This window comes from Heliangelus exortis, chromosome 2 (assembly GCF_036169615.1).
Source record: "Heliangelus exortis chromosome 2, bHelExo1.hap1, whole genome shotgun sequence".
In the NCBI taxonomy this organism is placed as follows: domain Eukaryota; kingdom Metazoa; phylum Chordata; class Aves; order Apodiformes; family Trochilidae; genus Heliangelus; species Heliangelus exortis.
This window is the reverse complement of record NC_092423.1, coordinates 98,172,808-98,194,622: the sequence shown is the minus strand read 5'-3', so window position 1 is coordinate 98,194,622 and position 21,815 is coordinate 98,172,808. Positions and strand designations below refer to the sequence as shown.

At 38.3% G+C, this 21,815-nt stretch overlaps 1 protein-coding gene across 4 annotated transcripts in view; it reads right to left on the bottom strand.

Annotated features, from left to right (window-relative positions):
- The window catches only part of SPIRE1 (spire type actin nucleation factor 1), a 135,230-nt gene that overhangs the window by 24,074 nt on the left and 89,341 nt on the right, over positions 1-21,815 (bottom strand). For 2 of the 4 annotated variants that reach the window (XM_071737104.1, XM_071737106.1), the window contains exons 5-9: positions 16,456-16,539; positions 15,478-15,642; positions 8,082-8,168; positions 7,573-7,702; positions 4,089-4,130 (exon numbers count right to left, since the gene is read on the bottom strand). In XM_071737104.1, coding sequence (XP_071593205.1) covers positions 4,089-4,130; positions 7,573-7,702; positions 8,082-8,168; positions 15,478-15,642; positions 16,456-16,539 — 508 coding nt within the window. The remainder of the gene's footprint in view (positions 1-4,088; positions 4,131-7,572; positions 7,703-8,081; positions 8,169-15,477; positions 15,643-16,455; positions 16,540-21,815) is intronic. The other 2 variants (XM_071737105.1, XM_071737107.1) reach the window with 1 other exon arrangement.

Sequence of the window (21,815 nt, the reverse complement as noted above, 5' to 3'; positions counted from 1 at the left end):
AGGGAAGGGAAGGGAAGGGAAGGGAAGGGAAGGGAAGGGAAGGGAAGGGAAGGGAAGGGAAGGGAAGGGAAGGGAAGGAAGGAAAGGAAAGGAAAGGAAAGGAAAGGAAAGGAAAGGAAAGGAAAGGAAAGGAAAGGAAAGGAAAGGAAAGGAAAGGAAAGGAAAGGAAAGGAAAGGAAAGGAAAGGAAAGGAAAGGAAAGGAAAGGAAAGGAAAGGAAAGGAAAGGAAAGGAAAGGAAAGGAAAGGAAAGGAAAGGAAAGGAAAGGAAAGGAAAGGAAAGGAAAGGAAAGGAAAGGCTTGGCTTCTGTTAGTAACACCCTGGGGTTAAGATTTTATTAGAGTCAGACAAACTGGGAGACTGTCATTTCTCTGCTTTCACGCAAGTACAATGAACAGTACCTGCAATTTCAATTAATATGTTTGGTTTCTTTTTAGTTTCTTCTAAGCTATCATTACAGCAGGCAAATGAAAGAAGAGAAGGTGTTGATCTGATTATTTGATCTTTGTGCTGGCCTTCCTTGACTAGCCTCCTGACTAGCCTGACTAGCCTAAGAAGGGGGAGACCAAAAAAAAAAACCACCCTAGGATAATATGAAACGCGCCTTTATTTACATGTACGATTATGTCTCTTACGAAACAAGGAATTAAACAGACCACAGATTACATCCAAACCACAGCAGTCATGTAACCATGTGCTGTCTGCCTCCTAACCAGCTCTCCTTGGCAAATACTAACAGCAGAAACCTGAATTTTGTTCTACACAGCAAATGTACTCTTCAACCTTATCTTTTCCACACTGACTTTACAAGAAGGTTAAAATGGATTTGCAAAATTAATATAGGTATATGACAACTATGACATACAGGGGGAGATTTTATAATGAATAATAATGAATAATGGTGACAGAGATGTGCTGTTCCTTTCAATGGATTTAGAAGTTGAAGTCAAACCTTCAGTATACGAAAATGCCTGTCTTTTGATGGTGTTTGCATCACATTTGTTATTGTGTTATCTAAAATAGCAGATTATGAGGACCTGGTGGAGTTCCTTCCTCACAGTGGACCAAGCCACAGATCATGTAAAGCCAGCAGTGATACACATCTCCTCACAGGGTTAAGAACAAAAACAATCCCCATGAACTTTGGGCTTAAACATTTTTTTCTTCTTTCCTTTTTCTTCTCTTCCTGTATATCCTCGTCCCCAAAAATATACAAACTGTTCCTGAACTAACAACTACATACAGCTCTGAGTTAAGAACTTGAGTGTTAAGAGTGGGAATGACTGTTTTTTCTTGCTACATTCAAGGCATCCCACAGAAGTGAAGCTGCTCTCAAGCAGCTTTTCTATTAGAAATGGGCAATGACTGCCCTGGTCCCTTGTTGACACCTGAGTATGGCTCAGATTATTCTCATTACAGGTGGCTGCCACTTGCTCTTCTAATCTAGCATTGGGAAACAGCTGTGTAAAAGGCATTCCCAGACACCCCTCCTCTCTTCTTCAGGATGATAACAGCAGGCAGATGTGTGGAGCCAGGCAGAGGACACACCAACTACACCAGCTTGGTGCCAGCTGGTCTCAGAATTGGGCTGCAACCCCAGTTGCAGACAAGCAAACATAACACAAGCCTGCACCTGGCCTTTAGCACTTAGTAGGAAACACTTTGTTTTTCAGCCTGTTTGTAGTTTTTCATGACAGCAATTCCAGAGAGCAATAAAAGCAGTGAAAAAGCAAGTATGTGGAAACAGTGATGACAGAATGAAAGCACAGTGTAGCTTCCCCACCTCCAAAATAATGAGAAAGTATAAGCACGCAAAGCAACAACATTCAAAACTCCAGTTTATCTGCTTCCTATCAACATCCCGGCCCATCTAATTTGTTTGCATTGCTCATCTGGTGTTTTCTATCTACCTAACTGAAATGTTCTAATCATCCTAAATTTACTTCTACAGACCACTTATCAGATCATTCAGTCACACCATTACATACTACTTGCTGACAGCCACATGACTTGAAAAAAACAAAAGCGGTCACATTTGGAAGATGGATAAAGAAAACAGGAAGAGTTCTTCCATGGTCAGTCAAAAAGAGCAAATCCAAGTACACTATAGATTGCTATACTACTTCTTTAAAATAAAAAAGTTATGGTAATGAATTCATGAATTATGAAGTTAGCTTTTACAAAACATTGTATTCACACAAACGAGGATGTCTCAGGATTCTTAGAAATAAAGGACAAAAGAAGAAGCAAACAGAGACATGTAGAAGGACAGAATGAACATCTCCCTTTCGTTGGTCACTATCACATTGATTTTTACAGTCTTTAAGATGAAGCAACTTTTGGTGTATCTGAAAGCAAAAATACTTTTTGAAAACTGAAGATTGTCTGGTTTATGCTATTATTTGCCCCCCTGGAGATCCTTCAGCTTTCTGTGGAGTAAAACCACATACATAAATAATCTGAATCTCACCAGGCAGCCACAGTAGCTGTACAATACACCTTCAGTGTTAGGTTTCACAAAAGGGCTTGAGCTGGATTAACAGCTTGCCACCACCTCTGACAGGCAAAGCCTGTTCCTTCCTCCCATCTACCCATCATCATCTGCTCTCAGCCAGCTCTCTGATCATCTGATCAGATAGTAGGGTTTAATGTAAGGTTTAAACTAAGTTAAGGTTTAAAATACTAAAAGAGAAGAAAACCAGCCTGGGAAAAAAAACAGTAGTATTTGTTCCTGAGTTGCACAAGTTTAACCAGGTCATCCTGTGAATAAATGAGTGGGACTGGTACAGAGGAGGAAGGCAATCACATGCACGGAGAGGAGCTTGGGGAGGAGAGGGAGAAGCAAGAGCAGCTCCTTGACTCTTGACAGTGGCAAGCAGAAAATGAAGACACATTTACAGATAGGTCACTTCTGAACTTCACTCCCATATTGCAAAACTATCATATTTTTATACTATGGTAATTAAATCACTTTTATATGGTCTTTCTTGTTCATGGTATACTAGAATTTCAGCCAGATTATGCCTCCCTGTGGGGAGAACACCCACATGAGGTTAAAGGGTGCACAGGGAATCAAAGTCCCAGATGAGATTCTATGTGCACCTGGAAGCAAGCGGGGGAGGGTACAGCTGCTGTTGCTTCTTCAAGCATGGATTTATTTGAAGACCATTTTTCTTGGGAGTAACCTGAGGGAAATTAGGCAAGAGCTAGTATAAGAAGCTCTACTCAGCAGACAACCCTTTGAGGCTAATGTGGGATATTAACAAACTGAGGGATGGAGTCTTTGGGCCTAAGCAGTCAATGCACAAAGAGGGAGGAATAAATTTATTTTTTGGCCATCAGACACAAACTCTGTCTGCCCTTGGTGTCTCTGAAGTAGACCCTGTTCATACAGTTACTGCACATCCTAATGAATGGCCCATCATGAGAAGGCTTTAAATTTGATATTAGATAGTTGATGAAGGATCAGCTACTGAATCCTCTGCATTAGTTGTTACCAGCAAATCTTAGCAAATTATTTTGCTAACAAGTAAAGGTAGGTTCAGCCTCTTCTGAGACAATTTCTTTGATTTCACAACTTACAATTCATTTACTGTGAAGATCCTCAGTATAAATGACAGCTCCTTTCTAGATTAGTATTCTTAGATGTATTTCATTAAATCTGGAAAGGTAGAGAACTTCACAGCTAGTTTTGGGATCCTTGTGAGAACTAAAGTACTACAAAAATCTAGTCAAAAAATGAGTGTAAAGACACAGAGAGGTCAGATTAATAAGAATATCAGACTTGAGGATGACACTGTATTCTGCAACACTTTTTAGAGTCTGGAATAGCTCTGGGCTACCTTACAGTGGTTATTTACCTAAAAAGAATTCCAGCACTTTATTTTAGGTGAAATGGAGTTGTTTTCTATGCCTGGGCATCCTTGTGTGGCAAGGGAAATGTAGGTATTTATCTGAATTTTTCTTTTCACTGACCATATCTTAGAAGAATACCTTCAAGTTTCTTTCTTTAATGGGAATTCAACAAACAGATGGAACAAATTTCACAATAAGCACAATAACCACGTCAGGTGTTGTTGCACCTGTTACCTGACAAGTCAAAACTGTAAGACATGCTAAGTGGCCGCATTGCTGTAAAAAAAGAAACAAAAACAACAAAAAGAAAACAATTCAGCTACAAGAAAAGCAGAAGGGTAATGAAAATAAAAGATTAACTCCACTTGAGACATTTTGGATTCTGTTGCCTAAATCCAAAATGTGTCAGACGTACTATTGCTTTAGTGTAGTAAAGCTTAAAGTCTGAAAACTATAATAATATAAATAAGATCTGCAAACTGAGCAATTATAAATACATTTGTATAGCCATACAGTGAGAATTTTGGAGCTCAATAAACCGAATATCAAAACAAGAGGCAAGTATCTTAAAAATGGAATATTTTCAATTAAAATGACATGAAAGAGAAAAGAGAGGGAAAAGAGAAAGCAGAAAAACAAAGAGCTGCACAAAAATTGAAAGTACAAAGCCACATTTCACACAAGTTTCAGTGACCTGAAATAAAGATATTTCTAATTTTTTTAAGTATAATCTCCAATGATTATAATTAAACTAATAAAGAGAGACACACAAGCTAAGCTTGAGCAGTAGTTTCCTTGAAGAGGATGGAAAAAATCACAGGGTGATTTGTGCTTTTTCTTGTTCTTTTTAAAAACTTCAGTTGGACTTGGTCTGTAAAATACATCTATAATATTATCCTCTCCTATCCAGGCCTCTAACCATTTTATTCCTAGATAAATATAGTGCTCAGATGTTCTCTTTTTGGGGGGAAGACCTACCTATATTTCCACTTAAACAGTGTAATCGAGGGAGTAGATACTAAAAATGTTTCTCAACCAAACCCAAAATTTCAATGCACTAATCCAAATAAACAGGCCAAGCCCAGTGAAAAGAATGTGCAAGAATGCATCAAAACTGCCATCAGCTTATCTGTCTTACTTGATGGGTGATAAACATGAGAAGAGGTACGAAAGATCATGTATCGGCCACACATACACTGCATTAAGAGATATTTTTTAAAAAGTTGTGCTAGGACAATTTTTGCTCATGAGAATGTCGTGAATGCTGTAGGTGGATGACTCAGAGCCAAGTTTGGGAGTCAGGGTATTTTCCTGTAGTTCATTAACGAGACAACATCAGCTACTGATAACAGCTACAGAAACATTATCTAAACCCCAGTCCAAACTTAGCAGAAAGGCAAATACATTTTAAAGCATTATGGGTGTTTACCAGCTAATGCTGAAGGCTGATAAAAAATTTACATGAAGCAAAGTTTTCTCCAAGATCCATTAGGTCAACTTGCCTGAGTCATAAATTCCTGCTTTGAGTTAAAAGGACATGTACCTCAAGGCTGTGTTTGTCTCGACATCTTACTCTGATGATTTTATGAGGTCATTTGAAAGCACATCTGATTCCTCTGCTCTAACCTCTCCCTTTGGGAGATTAGCTTCCAAGATTAAGTTATCTTTTCCAAAGAAGTTTTAGATTAAGACCAGCCAGCCTCAGCCTGGCTCTTCTCAGTGGCAGCTCAGAGTAAAGATCTTACCTGTATGTGTTGTCCAGAGCAGAGGGACAAAGCCTTTGGCTGCTGGGACACACATGTCCCCCAGTATCACAGAGGAGGCACTGCAAGAGTTCAGGCTCCCTCACCCTGATATTCAAGTGTAGTTGTGCTTTGGACTGCTATAAACTGAGCAAGGAGTAGCTGCAGCACGTGCAGTGCAACTTATGCTCCCACATATTTCACCCTAACACTCCTTTTTCTTTCTAAAAGCAACAAATATTTCTGTCCAGATGGTTCAAGTGTCCCACATTGTGTTTCTATTTAGATTTATAATCCTTAAACCTCATTACCTACATGCTAGACTAGATTACATTCTCTGATCATCTAAACTATATGGCAGATCTATTTGTACCACACTGAATATCACCAGCATTACTCCAGTCCCAGTTCTGCATAAGACCTCATATTTCAACATTAGAAAAAATTATTTACAAGGCCTGGCCTCTTTTTTCTTCTTTACGCAAGCAGCAAATAAACACTTGGGAAATAAAACTTGTATGCATTCCTTTTTACACCTCCACTGATATGGCATTTAATCCAAACAATTCACTGGACTGGAGGGGAATTATCATAGTTCCAAAATTCAGGAATGTAATTCTTTTAAAAAAGGAAGGAGTGGTAGTGGGAAGGTATTCCCCATTGGAGGACATGCCCTTACATCAGCCCAGGAAGTACTAATACTCCAAAATGTAACATTGTTTTTAGAAACTGTTTACTAACTGGTTTTGATGTCATTAATTTTGTGAGAAATTGTAAAGATCTGTTAGATTAAATTTTCTGCCCCTAAGAAGAGATGATAATTCTCAGGCAGAGAACATCTGAAGTATTGAAACTGAATGTTTAGAAGAAAAGTTAGGAATTAATCTAGGTTTTTACAAGCTTCCAAATGTTGGAAAAATGACTAGGCCTACTAGAAACATTAGTTTAGGTAGCAAGCATGAACTGAATCCAAACCAGAAACTGGAAACCCCGAAAAAACAATATTCAAAATACAGTGCGTAAAAAAATTCACTCAAGCACTCACCAAACTCTTCTGAGCACTAAAAAACAAAGCAATAAAGGAAGCCTGATGAAACTGTTTTTCTCCAGAGACAATGGGTTGCCACAATTCACTTGAATCTGGACCACTGCCTTTAAGAACATGTAGCAAGCACAAATATTTTGCAAAGCCCAGCAACAAAGTATATACATGGATTATTTCATGTTTTTTCAGCCACAAAATGCCACTTTTCCTCTTCAAAAATCCAGATAGCTCAGTTTAATTGACACAGTTAAATACTATACTGTTGGAGAAATGTAAGTCACAGTGTAAGACTGTATTTGTCCTGCTTTTGTAAGCAAAACTATTGAACTAATGCATATTGGTGGTTGTTGTAAAGCATAGTATTTGCATGATTTCAGAGCAGGTTGTTGAATACACACTGCAGAAATAGAATGCTTTCAATTATTTGCCAACTGAAAACATATAAGAACACATGTTAGAAAATGAAGGAAAGATTTAGATTCAGCAAACAAAATAAAAGCATTTTTTAATGAAAATAAGGAAATTGATGATGCTAACTAAAAGAAACAAAGAGAATAAGGTTAATTTAAAATTACAGGAATATTGGACTGAGGAGAAGCAACACCATTTCCAGTCTGAAAAAATCTAATGTTAACTGTCATATGTAGCAAGCAATAGAATGACATTAATTTTACCTCCTAGTTACATCAAAAAAGAAAGGAATCAAGCTGAACCATACAGGATCCTATTTTAAAAAATAACTTAGCACAAAGACTGCGTAGCTCTAGAACCCCAGCATAGCCCTAGAACCTAGGAAGGTTCTTTCTTCTTCTGAAGGGATGAAAACAATTTTATATTCAGTGACATCTATACAGACATTGCAAATTCTGCTGTACCTTAATGTGGGAAGTTTTCTCTGGATGCTGCAGGTAAAAACCAGCAATGTGCTTACCCAGCCTGCTACGCCTTATCTCATCAGGTGAGACTGGACGTAGCTTCCTCTCTGCCTTGATTTCCTCCAGTATCCTCTCGTGAAGGCTGCGTGGCCGTGGTGGGGTTGGTTTCAGCTTTCTTGCTGATGCCTGAGGATATAAACATAATCATAGTTATATAAAACAGTGTTTCCCTGAATGTAGATTTCCTACTTTTTTGGAAAAGAAGAAGCTGAGTGTTGTGATTTTACATGCACTCAGCTGTAAAACTCACATGAATTGGAACAAGGGTTGTGTTTTACCCCAATTTATTATCATTTCCCAGAGAAAGAGGGCTGCTGGTAATAACAGGTATTAATTGATAGGTGCAGGATATTACACACTGTTCTTTAAGAGACCACATTCTGTACATAGAAAACCATATTTTTGAAAGTCCATGTCAGAAAACATGCTTAACATATTCCCTGGACTCAAGCATGCTTTAAAAAGCCACAGTTTTCTTACAAATGAAGCCCACTGGATTACATACAGGATTTAATGGAGGTCGCGATCGGATGAAATCCAGGATTATTTCATGGGCACTCTTTTTCAATCGAGGTGGAATGTCACCGTTGACCTGGAAAGAAAAAAGTATAATATATATTTCCATGTTTGGCATTCATATTAATGCAGATGGGATCAACTGAAAACTCACAACCCTGAGAGCTTGCTGTGTTGACACCCGCACCAGCTGTAAAACCCCAACAGTCCTGAGCAGAGCAACAATTCACACATAGGGCACAGGCAAGGGAAGATTTAGACAACAGCTTTTCAGCTTTACAAATAACTGTAGAGCAACTGCAAATGCATCAGCTTTAATCAGCAATACTTAGATTTTGAAATGATGAAATCAAATGTCAAGGCTACAATCATATCTATGGAAGTATGCAGATGAAACTTGCATCTTGCTTGGAGGAAAAGGTACCAGCACCATTCTTAAGAACAACTACTGGAGCTATGTCTCATTTTGAGCCATTAAACAGTCTCTAATATTCTGCTCTTAGCTTCTTAGAAAACACGGATGATCTGTAACACCCCAGTTTTCTTGATCTTACCACATTCCAAGCAGTGATGAGAAAGCAAGGCTAGAGCTGGCACAATCACCAATGCTTTACTTGTAGCAATGGATGCAAAATACACTCCCCTTGTTCTTTTGCCTTTACCACTCTGTCTCTGCCACTCTGGCTATGATGAGGTGCCCTTGTGTGTAAATCCCAGCAAAAGAAGAGGGAATCCCTGAGCATGATTTCATAGGTATCACTTCACCTGCACTTTAAAGATCACTCGAGTGTAAAACTAAGTTTCTTAATATGCCTAGAAAGTAAATCACTAGAGAAAGCCATGGTATGCCCCCCTTGGAAGGAGAGGAAGAACATTTCCTCACTGGAAACTCGTAGGTTTCTGTAGAAAAGGGTCAGGGTGAGAGTTGTTCACTTGTTTGTTTCCTCCAGAGAGACAGACATTTCTTCCTCTGATAACTCAGACCATGCACAAGACATCACAGGAAGGAGTCAGTAATTCATTTGATGTACAAGTTATAAAAGAAAGCAATGGAAGCTTTCCTATCATCTGAAGAATTTACAAATTGTAAGATGGGAGTAAGTGTATGGATTTGCTTAAAAAAATCTACTTGTTGGGTTCAGTCTTCACACAATACAGTGCCCAAGCACCCTGTCAGGGATGAGAGAGCACTCTATGTCATACGTATGGATGTATTTATGTATTCTTATGTATCTATGTACCTTCTTTTGCCACGCAGTAGCTGGCTATCAGTGCTGTCCTCCAATATGACAGAAGTTCCTATGACACAATATTTCTTAGACTAACTGTCCCTAATTTCAGCACTTTTTTTTTTAAGGGTCAGATTGCTTATCGTTCTTCAGGAGACTGTTCATATCTGTAGTCAGAAAATAAGTGTAAAGACACAGCTCTAGTTTGTCAAATCCCATGCACTTTTGCTAATGAGAAGGAATAGTGCAATCAGAAAACTAGGCTTAAATGCCCATCATGTCACCTGAATATGATTCCTAACTGAACTTCAGTAATGCCATGCAGCTTATATACAAGCTCTGCTCACCTCAGACATGCCCTGTTTCTAGGCTGAGGCAGAGTGACAGCCTCCCAGAGAAGACCCATCCCTTCCCTGAATAAGGAAGCAGCTGCAGGTTCCCTCCTGGGGAACATTTCATTGCTTTCCCGGGGACTCTTTCTGGAGGCAGTATACCCCAGACATGATCCAAGTTCTACTTGTTCCCCCCACACACTTCCTTAGCTTCCTTAGAGTAAATTTCATGCAGCTTGGCACAGAATACCAAGCCACTAAACTCGGCAACATGCATCACCTTCCTAAAAATAGTGCAGAAAAATTAAAATGGAAAAGGTTTTTATTAAATGGGTGATTTGACACTTTAGAATGAGAGCAATACTATTTTAATTGGTGTGATTCATTTCTTCTCTTTAAAGACTGAGCAAATTTTTTGAGGCCAGTGTGCTTTGAGGGATTATTAACTTCTCTGGGTATCTGTTCATCAGATGTCAAAGTTGATAGCTGGAGCTGGGAGTTATTACCATCAGAAGAGCCATTTTGTAAACTGATCATCTCTGTTCCAGCCTTGGGGAACAACCCTCAGCATGGCAATAGGAAATAAATAATACATGGCTCTGACCCTTTCACCTCAGGGCAATCTATGCCCTGACTTAATGCCACCAGGGTATAATTAGTATCAGTATTCCCATTTGATTGGAAAAGGAGAAAAGAGAAAAGTAGGATTTCCTTAAGTGATTTTCCATAAGATACATGAGGAGCTGCTGGAAAAACAAGTGGATGTTTCACAGACAAAAAGCCAAGAACAGGAGCATGGGTAGCAGCATCTAAACCAGATGTTGACAGGAGAGACACTGAATGGAAGCTTCTATCCTCTCTGTCCACACTGCATCTATTTCTTTCCTCAAACTAACTCTCTCTGTAATGAGCAATATCACATGCATCTTTTACTTTAATTAAAATTCCTGGCTCTTGATTAAAATCTAAATTAGAGACATATTGCACAGATGCAGACACAATGCATGCAGGGGCAAAAAAAAAACCCCAACCAACAAAATCATCTTTTTTTCCACATACTAGTATGGCTCCAACTGCAAAATAGTATATTTAAGCATATACCTCAAAATACTATAAAACTATCCTGGGTCTTCATGTGTTTAAAATGGCTTTTGTAGATCAACATGCATTAAAATTAGCAGTGCGGGGAAAGTATAATCAATGGTTATAAAAATCAACCAGAAATTTGGAGATCTAATCAGTTAAAGCACAGAAAAATTGTTGTGCAATTATCTACACGCTCACAACCTGCTCCCATCATATTTCAATAGATAAACATGGACTTGAATTTAAAATAAATAACTGGAAATAGTACTTAAAACAATTGCTAAAGACATGCTACATCATTTACAGTACAGCTAATGATGTTCTGTTATGAATGAAATTATTATAAGTAGATACCTATTTTCAATATTTCATTATGCATACGGTATAATGCTTTTGTTAACACAGTTGTTATACAGTGCAGATTTGACACCACACAGCAAGCTCAAGCAGCAGTGTCCAAGAATGAAGTGCTTTGGTTCTTGATATTGTCAGCCACTGTATTCACACTGCTGTTTCTGCTCACCTGCTACAGTAGATGTGCTGGTAGGTCAAGAGAGGTTCTCCTCCCCCTCTACTCTGCCCTGGTGAGGCCACATCTGGAATATTGTGTCCAGTTCTGGGCCCCTCAGTTCAATGAGGACAGGGAACTGCTTGAAAGAGTCCAGCACAGAGCCACCAAGTTGATGAAGGGAGTGGCCTCCCTGATGAGGAAAGGCTGAGGGAGCTGGGTCTGTTCAGCATGGAGGAGAATGAGGGGTAAGCTCATTAATGTTTATAAATATGTAAAGGGTGAATGTCAGGAGGATGGAGCCAGGCTCTTCTCAGTGATGACCAATGGCAGGACAAGAGGGAATGGATACAAGTTGGAGCATAGGAGGTTCTATGTAAACATAAGAAAAACCTTTTCACTGTGAGGTGGAGGAAACACTGGAACAGGCTGCCCAGTGAGGATGTGGAGTCTCCTTCTCTGGAAACATTCAAAACCCACCTGGATGCATTCCTGTGTGACCTGCTGTAGGTGACCCTGCTCTGGCAGGGGGGTTGGACTCAATGATCTCTTGAGGTCCCTTCCAACATTAAGACTGTCATTTCTGTGATTACAGATTCAAGTTTATGATACCACATGGTAAGCATAGTACTTACATAGAGTCACTCCTTCTCTGTATACCCCTAAAGCATGGTTAGGAACTGTGAGGCTCACTGCTCTACCCAGGGTGACTCCTAAACTTCTGCCAAACATGTGATGAAGGCAGAAAATGAAAAAGGACAGTTCCCTGCTTAAAGCAGCTGAATCCCACTCAGTAAAACTAAATCAGACCTGTGCATAAGAGAAGACAGACCCTGGAATTCTCAGATGGACAAACTGGTCAAAGCATTCCTCACGTTCTCCATGTTCAGCTTGAAACATCTGAAATCTCATGTATGAAGACACTGTCCATACACATCTGTTACTGCAATAAATGTAAGCACTGTAAGATCCCAAATGCTATAAATAAATGAACATTTTTTTTTGCTAAAATACCCAAATTGTCATGTCACAGGATTCCCAGATTAAACATCCAAATTACTGGATATTTAAAAAAATAAGTTTCAACATGCAGGCCCCAAATCTGCAATGTGGCTAAGCTAATACCACTGCATCACAGTAATATGTGAAGAGTTCAAATACAAAGACAAACACCACTAGCCATGAAAAATTTAATGTAATGCTGAGTTTGGATGCTATAAAAAGATGCTATAAATATTTACCCAGAGCCATGTCTTGAATAAGTAACTTAAGAGTTGGCATCTACTACTCAATAAGCACTGATCAGGAAGTACACATCTTGTGGGAGGTGAGGTGAGCAGGAAAGAAAGCTAACTGTGAACTAATGCAGAATTAAAAAGCTGTAGCTTAACATGTATGCATAATAAAGAAATATTAAGTCTGTAAGAGTAATTTAATTCTTCAATTTCCCTATGTCCAAGCGTTGACTCTACCAATGTTCACAGTTCTTAACTATTTGGGATTGAGTGCTCCATGGGAGGAAAAAGCTATTGAATCACTCCAGGTAGGCATTTAAAGATTATAAAATGCCAGAATTAAAGTTCCCCTGTTCACACAATCACCATAGAAACAAGAACTCTTGCATCAATATAGGAAGATGACAAATTTGAAATTATTTTCATACGTACTGAAATAGAAACACCAACATCACTGAAAGTAACAAAACAAGCTATTTACAAAAAGCCCAGGATTTACATCATTTTACATCTTCAAAACATTTTGAATATTTGCAGTGGCAGAAGATGGGTGAGAACAGACAGCTCCAGCTATTGGCATTTGTTAACTCAGCACTCCTGATAGTCTGAAATGTCAAAATAGTTCTTAAGTAACGCACCTAATAGGAACATCCGTTCCTTTGCCAATTTCTACTCAGAGTAGTGAGAAGTCAGGGACACATCAAGCTACTCTTTTAAATACAGCACTGTATTAATAAAAAGAACCATAAAAACTTCATGTTTCATCTCATTTACTTAAAAAAATTACTTAACCTCTTATTATTATTAGTAGTAGTAGTATTATTATACATTTTCGCAAGCTTTCAAATTCTAAAAATACTGCCTATAAATTTAAAACAAAAAATTGCTTAAAAAAATTCTGCCAAACATCCATTTTAACTGAAAGAAAATAATACAAGCCATCTTTCTCAGGCTGCCTTAAAATTCATATTTAAGATTCTTGTCCTGTCTCCTGAAGAATATAATCAGCTTTGACCCATAATGGTCAGCTAAAAGATGCTGTATTTATACAGTCTAACTAAGTTTGTAATTTCTATGTGGATCCTTCAGGCCCCATACATTTCATGTCAAGCTGCACTTTTATTATTGTGCATGCTTTGCATATTCCTTAAGCAAACCCTGCAGCAGAATCCCAGTTACTGAATCTAAGGTTTCTAACAAGAAAAAAGTTATTTTTCTAACACAGTGCCATTAGCAGTTGTCAGACTAAGCCAACAATTGCATCAGAGCCAGCACCACAGGTACTGTACCTTCAGCTGATTGTAGTCTGAATTAATGTTTATACTTTGGACAATCTACCTAGCAGACAAGATAGCAGGACAAAAATAGATGCTTGCAGGGATTTCATATACAGTGAGAGCCTTGATGAGCAGAGGAGCAGCTGTGCCTCCAAGACCTAGCACATAATACAGAAAATCTCTTCTGAAGAGGCAGAAGCTTGTTCAGCTGAAGATGAATTAAAGGGTAGTCTAACAAAAGCAAAATTAGATGGCCCCAGAGGTTCCCATTCAAACAAGACTGCTATCCTGATTGCATACAGTAATCAAGGTCCTGAGGGGACTGTTCCTATTTTGCAGTGGGTAGTAGGAACACTTAGCACAGTTCTCTGAATTGTTAGTGGATAGACAGATAACAGCATTACCTGAGTCTGTATTTTATCCAACTGATTTAACATTTAAGCAACATCTGCTGCAGAAAATAAATACATTCTGATAGTCTAAATCCAGATCTTGATTAGGAAAGTACTTCCAGCTCATATATAAAAGGCACTTTTATTTGAAACAGAACTCATTTACTTGCTCCCCATGTAGTTGTTCCCATTTTTTCTGATGAGCTCTGATATAACAAACTGCACACTTTTTGTCTCTATTATCTCCTTCCCACCCCCATTCTGAATTCTTCTAGTGAAATCACAGCTTCCTCACTCACAAAGGTTGTGTGAGGTTTTGTCAGGAAAGCAAATATACCTGAAGACTGAATATTTTAAGACAAATTAATGTAACTAATAACAGGCCAAGACAAGCAAGTGCAAGATACAGATACTCACACTGATAAAATACATGCCTCTGACAAAGGGGCTCAAGATATCCTACTAGGGCTAAGGAAACCTAGATCAGGTGCTAGCTTATCAGGAAGAACATCTTAAAGTTGAACACAATATAAACCAAAATGAAAGAAGGAATAGGGAGACACCATTAAATAATGGGAGACACCATTTGATAATGGGTTCTGATAAAAAGAGTTCCTCAAGTCTATTTTGCATGCACCTCTATGAGCATCTAGGAGGAGGAAACCCAACAACATTCTTCTGCTTGCTTTGGCATATTATCTTGACTCGAAAGCAGAAATAGGAGATGGTGGAAAGAATTAAGCTCAACTTCTACAAACAGAAGATCTAAAGCTTTATATATAGAGTATTCCTTGAAAATTCACAACAGGTCATGGTAACATAACTTTTCCAACTGTAATATAGGTAGTAGATAATAGAAGTTTTCTACCACTATAGGTTTTTCTTTCTCATCACAGTATCACTCATGTAACAACATGGAACACTTAACTTTCTGGAATAGCAAAAATTATCTCCTAACATAACAAGTAGCATGCAACATGTTCCCCCCAGTAAGAAAACCCTAAAACAATCTCTCTGTGGAAAGTGTGATAGGACTTCTGATATAACGTTTTATCTTAAAACCACCACAAGTAATTTGTTCAAACATATGATACGTAGGTATGTCTTTCAGGATTTTAAATGCCTGTCATATGGAAAAAACCCCACATATTTGTTGGTTTCATGTTTTTCCTCTCAAATTTAAGAAAACATACAAAACCCCATGAACATCACTACCTACATGAAATCATAATATCAAGGTTTCTCAGAAAAGGAAGAGAAGAAAAAGCTAAAAAAAGGAAGACAACATGTCAGATTTGACAAATTCCAGTAATTCTCTTCACTTACCATGACCTTCCTTAAGGTATAACGTTTGGACCTAATATCATCCATCAGCATTTCATAGGGTGTGAGCTGATACTCTATAGGGAGTGGGTTATACTGACGCTCTTGAACTTTCTTAAGTTTAACACCATTCCGTAAATCTCTCATCACTTGTACCCAGAAACGAGCCTGAAAATAAAAGCAAGATAAATTTTCATACCACTCATCTCTATATCCATTTCAAGTGTACCACTAGTACATAACAAAAGTTTTTTGACTTACAGTTAATGTTGTGTGAATTAAACCAGTGATTGACTCTGCAAATTTGTCTTAGGCCTAGGACTTTCTTACAAAATTTTCCAACAGTTCTTCTTCAAATAGAAATTCTAGAATTGACCCCAAATCCTAAGGTCTAGCAATATCCTCTTAGGAGTCAACTTGTTTTCGCTCTGCATGTAAGAGCACCCCACACTAACACCTCCCTCTCATTTTCTGGGCTGTGAGAATGGCTGGAAAGAAGGAAAATCAGGCTGTGGACAGAAGACTCAGGAGACTGAAATCAACTACCTTTAAGAACCCAAAAATATTCATCAATGAATAGTAACTAGAAAATAAAATAAGCTACTTTCTGTTAAGAATTTCTCTGTGACATTTTTCTTTCACCATTGAAGAAACTCAGATGGTGGTCTGTCTACTACTTGGCTACTTCTCTGAGAGGCAGTCAGCATGATACCTCTCTAAACATTCAGCCTTTTTAAGTTGCAAAAGCCTCTCAAAGAAAACAGTCTAAAGAAAAAATATAATTCTTGGATACTTGCATTGTTTCCTTTGTCCGTAAAGAAAGGTTAAGCCATTTGGTCTAACTTGTCATGAGTCACTATTAATTTATATGTTAAAAACACCACACACTGATTTTGACATTAAAAAAACAACTTTATGTAAGCATTGTAAAGAAATATAGACTACTAGTAACAATCCTGAATCATTATTCAATTGTCTTACCCAATCAGCATTTTTTAATTCATCAAGATCTGTGCTGGATTCATCACTTGCCTCTTTGTCCATTTCTTGAATCTTCTTCAGATTCTGCCAAGGAAAAGCAAATGAGTCAAATAAGTGCTGGCATTACTCTCAAGCTAAACTGAAGCTTCATTTTGGACATTGTTTTGACATTTTGGATATTCTACCGAATGTTTTATGACTGGAATAGTAATACTGTAAAAGTAACTTGAACTACTGTTTGACTATGTTTCTCTAAATTGAAAGTGGACATTAAATGCTGTGAAAAAAATCTTAAGTTTTGAGAATAAAAGTACTTCAGATAAAAGCACTCCACAGCAAAAACTGTACATAGTAATGTTAATGTTCCTAAAATTGGGCTATGCACAGAAAAGACAACCACCTATCTGGTCTGTTAAGCTACAATACAGAATATCTCACTGACTTGGTAAGTGTCCCATGCATACTAAAATTACAGTCATTTGTTTAATTCAAGACAGCTAATTTTTGTAGCAAAAGAAATACCCAGAAAGTTAGCTGTACAGATAAGTAAACTGAAAGAAATCTTTTAGACTGAACAGTGACAAACTTTTATATATAATGTACTGAAACAAGGTTGTCTGTATAACATGGTTATAAATTCTGAAATCTGAGTAATAAGATCTTGTAAGGAAGAGAAACAGCTCTTTCAAAGATAAAAACTGATATTTAGGAATAAGATCAGATCATGCAAGTATGAAAAGACTGTCTGCAAAGAGGGAAAAAAGAGCTTTCATACTTACAAGAATATGAAAAATTATTAAAAGTTACAGCAGACCAAAGAATAGTCAAGCTCGCACACAGATAAATACAAGTGAAATATTTAAAAGGCTCTGGCTTTACAGAAATGCTCTTATATACATAAACAACTGCATATTCAAAATGCTACTTTTAGTTTACTTAGGTATTGAAATATTCTGGAATTAGCAATAAAAAAAATTCTCAATACTCTGTTCCACTTTCACAGAGAGTTTCCCAGGAATTCTTTAACCAGGCTTAATTTGATCTCTTTTCTAAGTTACTCACTAATGTATTCTAAATGGATAGTTAAATCCTCTGCTAACAATTTTTTTATCTTACAAGACTAAAGCACCAGGTCAGAGGTCTGACAGTTGTACTTGTTTATCAAAAACCTTTGTCTCACTTTAAGCACTCAAGCTTTTCCTCTAATGGAACTGAACAATCAGTCCCAATTTAGATTTTGAGTGACCCAGAGAACTTAAAAATACGCATATTTCATAAAAAAAATTATTTCCTGGAAACAGTTCCCAAACTACCTCCATTTCAGTGGAAGAAATGGGAGTACTGGAAGAGTGCTGAGTTCAGAGTGCAAGTATCTACCAAACCTAGTTATAGGAACAGCACATGTGAGTCAGCCACCACAAAGGTTTTGGAAAGAGAGCAGATGGGTTATTTATTGTCTTATTAAAGTAAGCAACACACTTGCTTTCATATTGAAGAAATAATACTGTTGGTCACAAAAAAATAAAATACATAATTTACAGAAAGACTCTAAGCAAAAGAGAAATGGCCTGTGCTGTGGAATGAAATGCATCATGGGACAACACAGGAACATTTTGGCAGGGTTTGCAGTAATCACCACAGGATACCCAACTGGGAAAGAATGTCTTTATGAAAACTTGTGTTGGCCCTGTTGCTGTGGTCAGCAGTCAGTCTGACACATCCAGTCAGCCTTTTCCAAGAGAAAAAAAAAAAAAAAAAAAAAAAAATGGAATGAATGAGTAACATAAAGGCTCCTATTCTGTGTATTTTGCCATCCAGGGTTTTTTTTTTCTGTCACGCAGCTGCAGTAATAGTTTCACAAACAGTATCTGATAACTGTAAATAACTTGCTTCCTTGCAAACTGCTAACATTTATTGACAAACTGCAAAATATAAAAGCATTCTGATACTTTCTCCTCTTGCCCTTTGTAATCAGAAAGCAAACTTCAGTAAATGAGCTCACAACTATTGGATTTGCTCCTCCTTTCCATACAGGAAGGCACACATTAATTTTTAAAAAATGAACATGTCCCAGCTGCTTAACCTTTGCTTCAGCTGTTCAACAGGATTTGTGGCAATCACCCATCTCAGCAACCATGTTCCCTACCATACAGTTTACTGGGTTGGCTTATGCCCAAAGGGTGATGCCTCTGACCGACATAAATATTCCATGAAGCTAAAAAGATTACAAGCTGTTTTTCTTTACAACAGAAATTAAGAGGGGGGTGGAAAAAACCCTGAACAGCTGAAAGATCTTCCAAATAAGGCAACCATCTAGTTAGTCTCTCTGGAACATAGCTTGAGGGAGAGTTTCTACCCGAGAAATCACATGTATGATACTGGCTACCATGCACGAGAGAACTGCAAGAGCAAAACCTGCCAGCCAAGAGGTAAGTCCTCTTTCAAAGTGCAGTTTTATGATTCAAATGTGCTGGTAGAAGCACAGGCTGCTGCCAAGGCTGGGCTCCTACTCTGCACCATCCTAGCCAAATGTTCCAGCTCCCTCCCTCATCCACAGACACCCACTTCATAGGGATAGTTCATTCCCCTCCCTGGCACCCAGCTCAGACCCTTAAATGCAGCTCACCATGCAACAGCAGAAAGGAAAGGAATTTCCACTATAGAAGTTAGAAAGCTTTAGAAGATTGAGGAGAAAAAAAAAAACAAACCAGCAAGTGCTCTCTCCTTGGAGCCAGTGCTTAGGGAGGTTTCTTGAACTCTCCCACATTTGTCACCTGCTGCTTAGGAAGGAATAAATTCACCATGACAAATGACTATGTTTAAACTCCTAGACTAAATGAAGTATTATCATTTCCCTCCAGACAGCATCAGTGAGTTTTGGCATTTGCTTCAATGGTAAATTATGGAAACCAATGTATACACTAGAAGAGACAATGTGTCAGAACTTAACTGTGATCTAAAGCCTGCAAGTAACCTCAGCTGCTGTAGCCACTTGTACTTACCCTTGGGACAATGGATTATGACCTAAATGGGTTTCCCTTTCAGAAAGCAGAAACATCTTAAAAGGGGTTTTCTAAATAATCCCACAACCTCAGACCCATACCACAGACCTGATTCATCTATTATGGCCAGGGCATCATTCAGGAAATAAGGGCTGGATGTGTACGAAGCAAGTGTGTCAATAGCCTTGGCTTTTTAAAAACCATTACAGAAATCATTTAGGCTTTTTTTCTTTTTTTTTTTTTTTTCTTCAGAAATGGATTTTCTGACAAAAGCTAGTAATAAAAATACCAAATGTCTTCAAATGTCTTGTGGCACTATTAAAAGCAGGCAGCTGATTCGCTGCTGCTGTGTGTCCCACATTTCAGATGCACTCTGCTGTGCTTGGTGACAGATGGGAATTTATGTAAGACACTTGCCAGTACAGCCTCAAAAGACACAATTCCACAAAATGCTCTCTAAAATGCAACGTTTTAATGATGACAGTTTTCTCAGGAATCCAGATACACTTGGCTTTCACCAAGTGCAGAACACAGTCTACTGCAGTTCCCACTTTATATTCGTAATTAGGAATCATTTGTCCACTGATGCAAGTAATTTTTCTGCTGTTATCTGCAAACCTAATAAAATATTCCTGCACCTCTAGGCTCAATTTAAAGCTACATAACCTACACACACGGGAAAAACTGCTTTTACATATCCAGCTATCCAGCTTTGGTTTAAACTCCATGGACGTGGCCAGCAACGTTACTCTAGTTCTTTGAAAAGACCCAAACCCCATTTAATTCAAACATGGGAACAGGATCAGTTAAATTAGTCCCTGAAAATCTCTCGAGTGGATACCAAAGTTCATGTGTAGTATTGGACAATGCACTTATTTTAACTCCAGGAAGGGCAATAGTTCAAAAAGCCCACCTGGACATGTTCCTGTGTGACCTCCTGTAGGTGACCCTGTTCTGTCAGGGGGGTTGGACTCGATGATCTTTTGAGGTCTCTTCCAACTCCTCACTTTCTGTGATTCTATGAATAGTCACTGTGCTGTTCTATATAACTGGTTAAGAACAGGCAAAAACCCTGTCCCATGTACATGTAATGCTTGAGTGACGGCCCTGCCATCACTTTAGGAAAAAAAAACCAAACAAACCCACCACCAACAACCCAGAAATCCAAACCAACAGCGTTTTCCCTTATTAAAGCTCCTAACTTGAGGGTTCAAACAAATCATGAGTGGCTGCAATCCTGATGACAACATTGGTGCAGAAGTGGAGTCACTAGAAGCATGGGAGTGGAGGCAAAAGTGAAGTTATGAGTGGAAACGTTTGTGAATCAATTTCTTTCTCCAGCTGTGTTTTCTAACAACTCAAGCAGCAGGGTATTTAGCAGCTTTCCCAGTCACAAGACTATTAAGAGTAACTTGGCTAATGATCATATTTCCAAAATAAGTTAGCCATTAACATTGTTTAGGTACCTATTAACTACCTCTATTATCATATTTTGTACAAATAATACACCAGGATAGCCATGCTAAATGGAAAGTAACACTTGGCTTTTTAATTGCTTTTCAACTGAGTCTTTGTACAGCATGAAACTAGGTTAAAAAAGTAACAATTTCATTCCTACTCATGTAGTTAATTGCAATCTGTATGTTTACATTTTCACACAGATCAGATTTAAGTATATCCAGACAGACTGAAGGAATTATGTTTTTTACATCAGAAAGGTCAGAAGTGAAAGGTGACATGGTTTAAAAGAACAGTATGAAGATGAAAGATTGGGAGCTTTATCTGTAGTCTACCAAAAATTTAATTAGAAGGCATGCTGTGGATAACGAAAGTATGGACAAGTTTTGATGAACATGGACTTTCACTGCAATCAAAGATGTAGTCAGTTATAAAAATACACAAAGTCTTATTTAGTTTGGAAGGAATATTGATCCTGATGCTTTAGGGTGTATATAAATCTCTAAAAATTTTGAGCTATGAGTCAAACCTACTGTAGCAGATTCAGACACATCTCCCTACTGGACACTGTACGTGTAGCTGTGCCAGTTGTGGAGTTTGCCACCCACAGCCCACTCATGAATGCTTATCTCTGCTACAGGCTGACATCCCCACTTACTGATACCACTCACAGTGTTTGAGATTGGCCACGCAGTTGCCCAGGACCACGAGGTTGAGGTGGCTTCTCTGTATCTCCAAGGATGGAGATGTGGGCAGCCCGTGCCTGTGCTTGGTCATCCTCATTGTGAAAAAGTGTTTCCTGATGTTCAAAGGGAGTATGTCCCACATTTCAGGTTGTGTCCATTTGCCTCTGATCCTGCAGCTGGGTACCACTGGAAAAAGCCTGACTCTGTTCTCTTT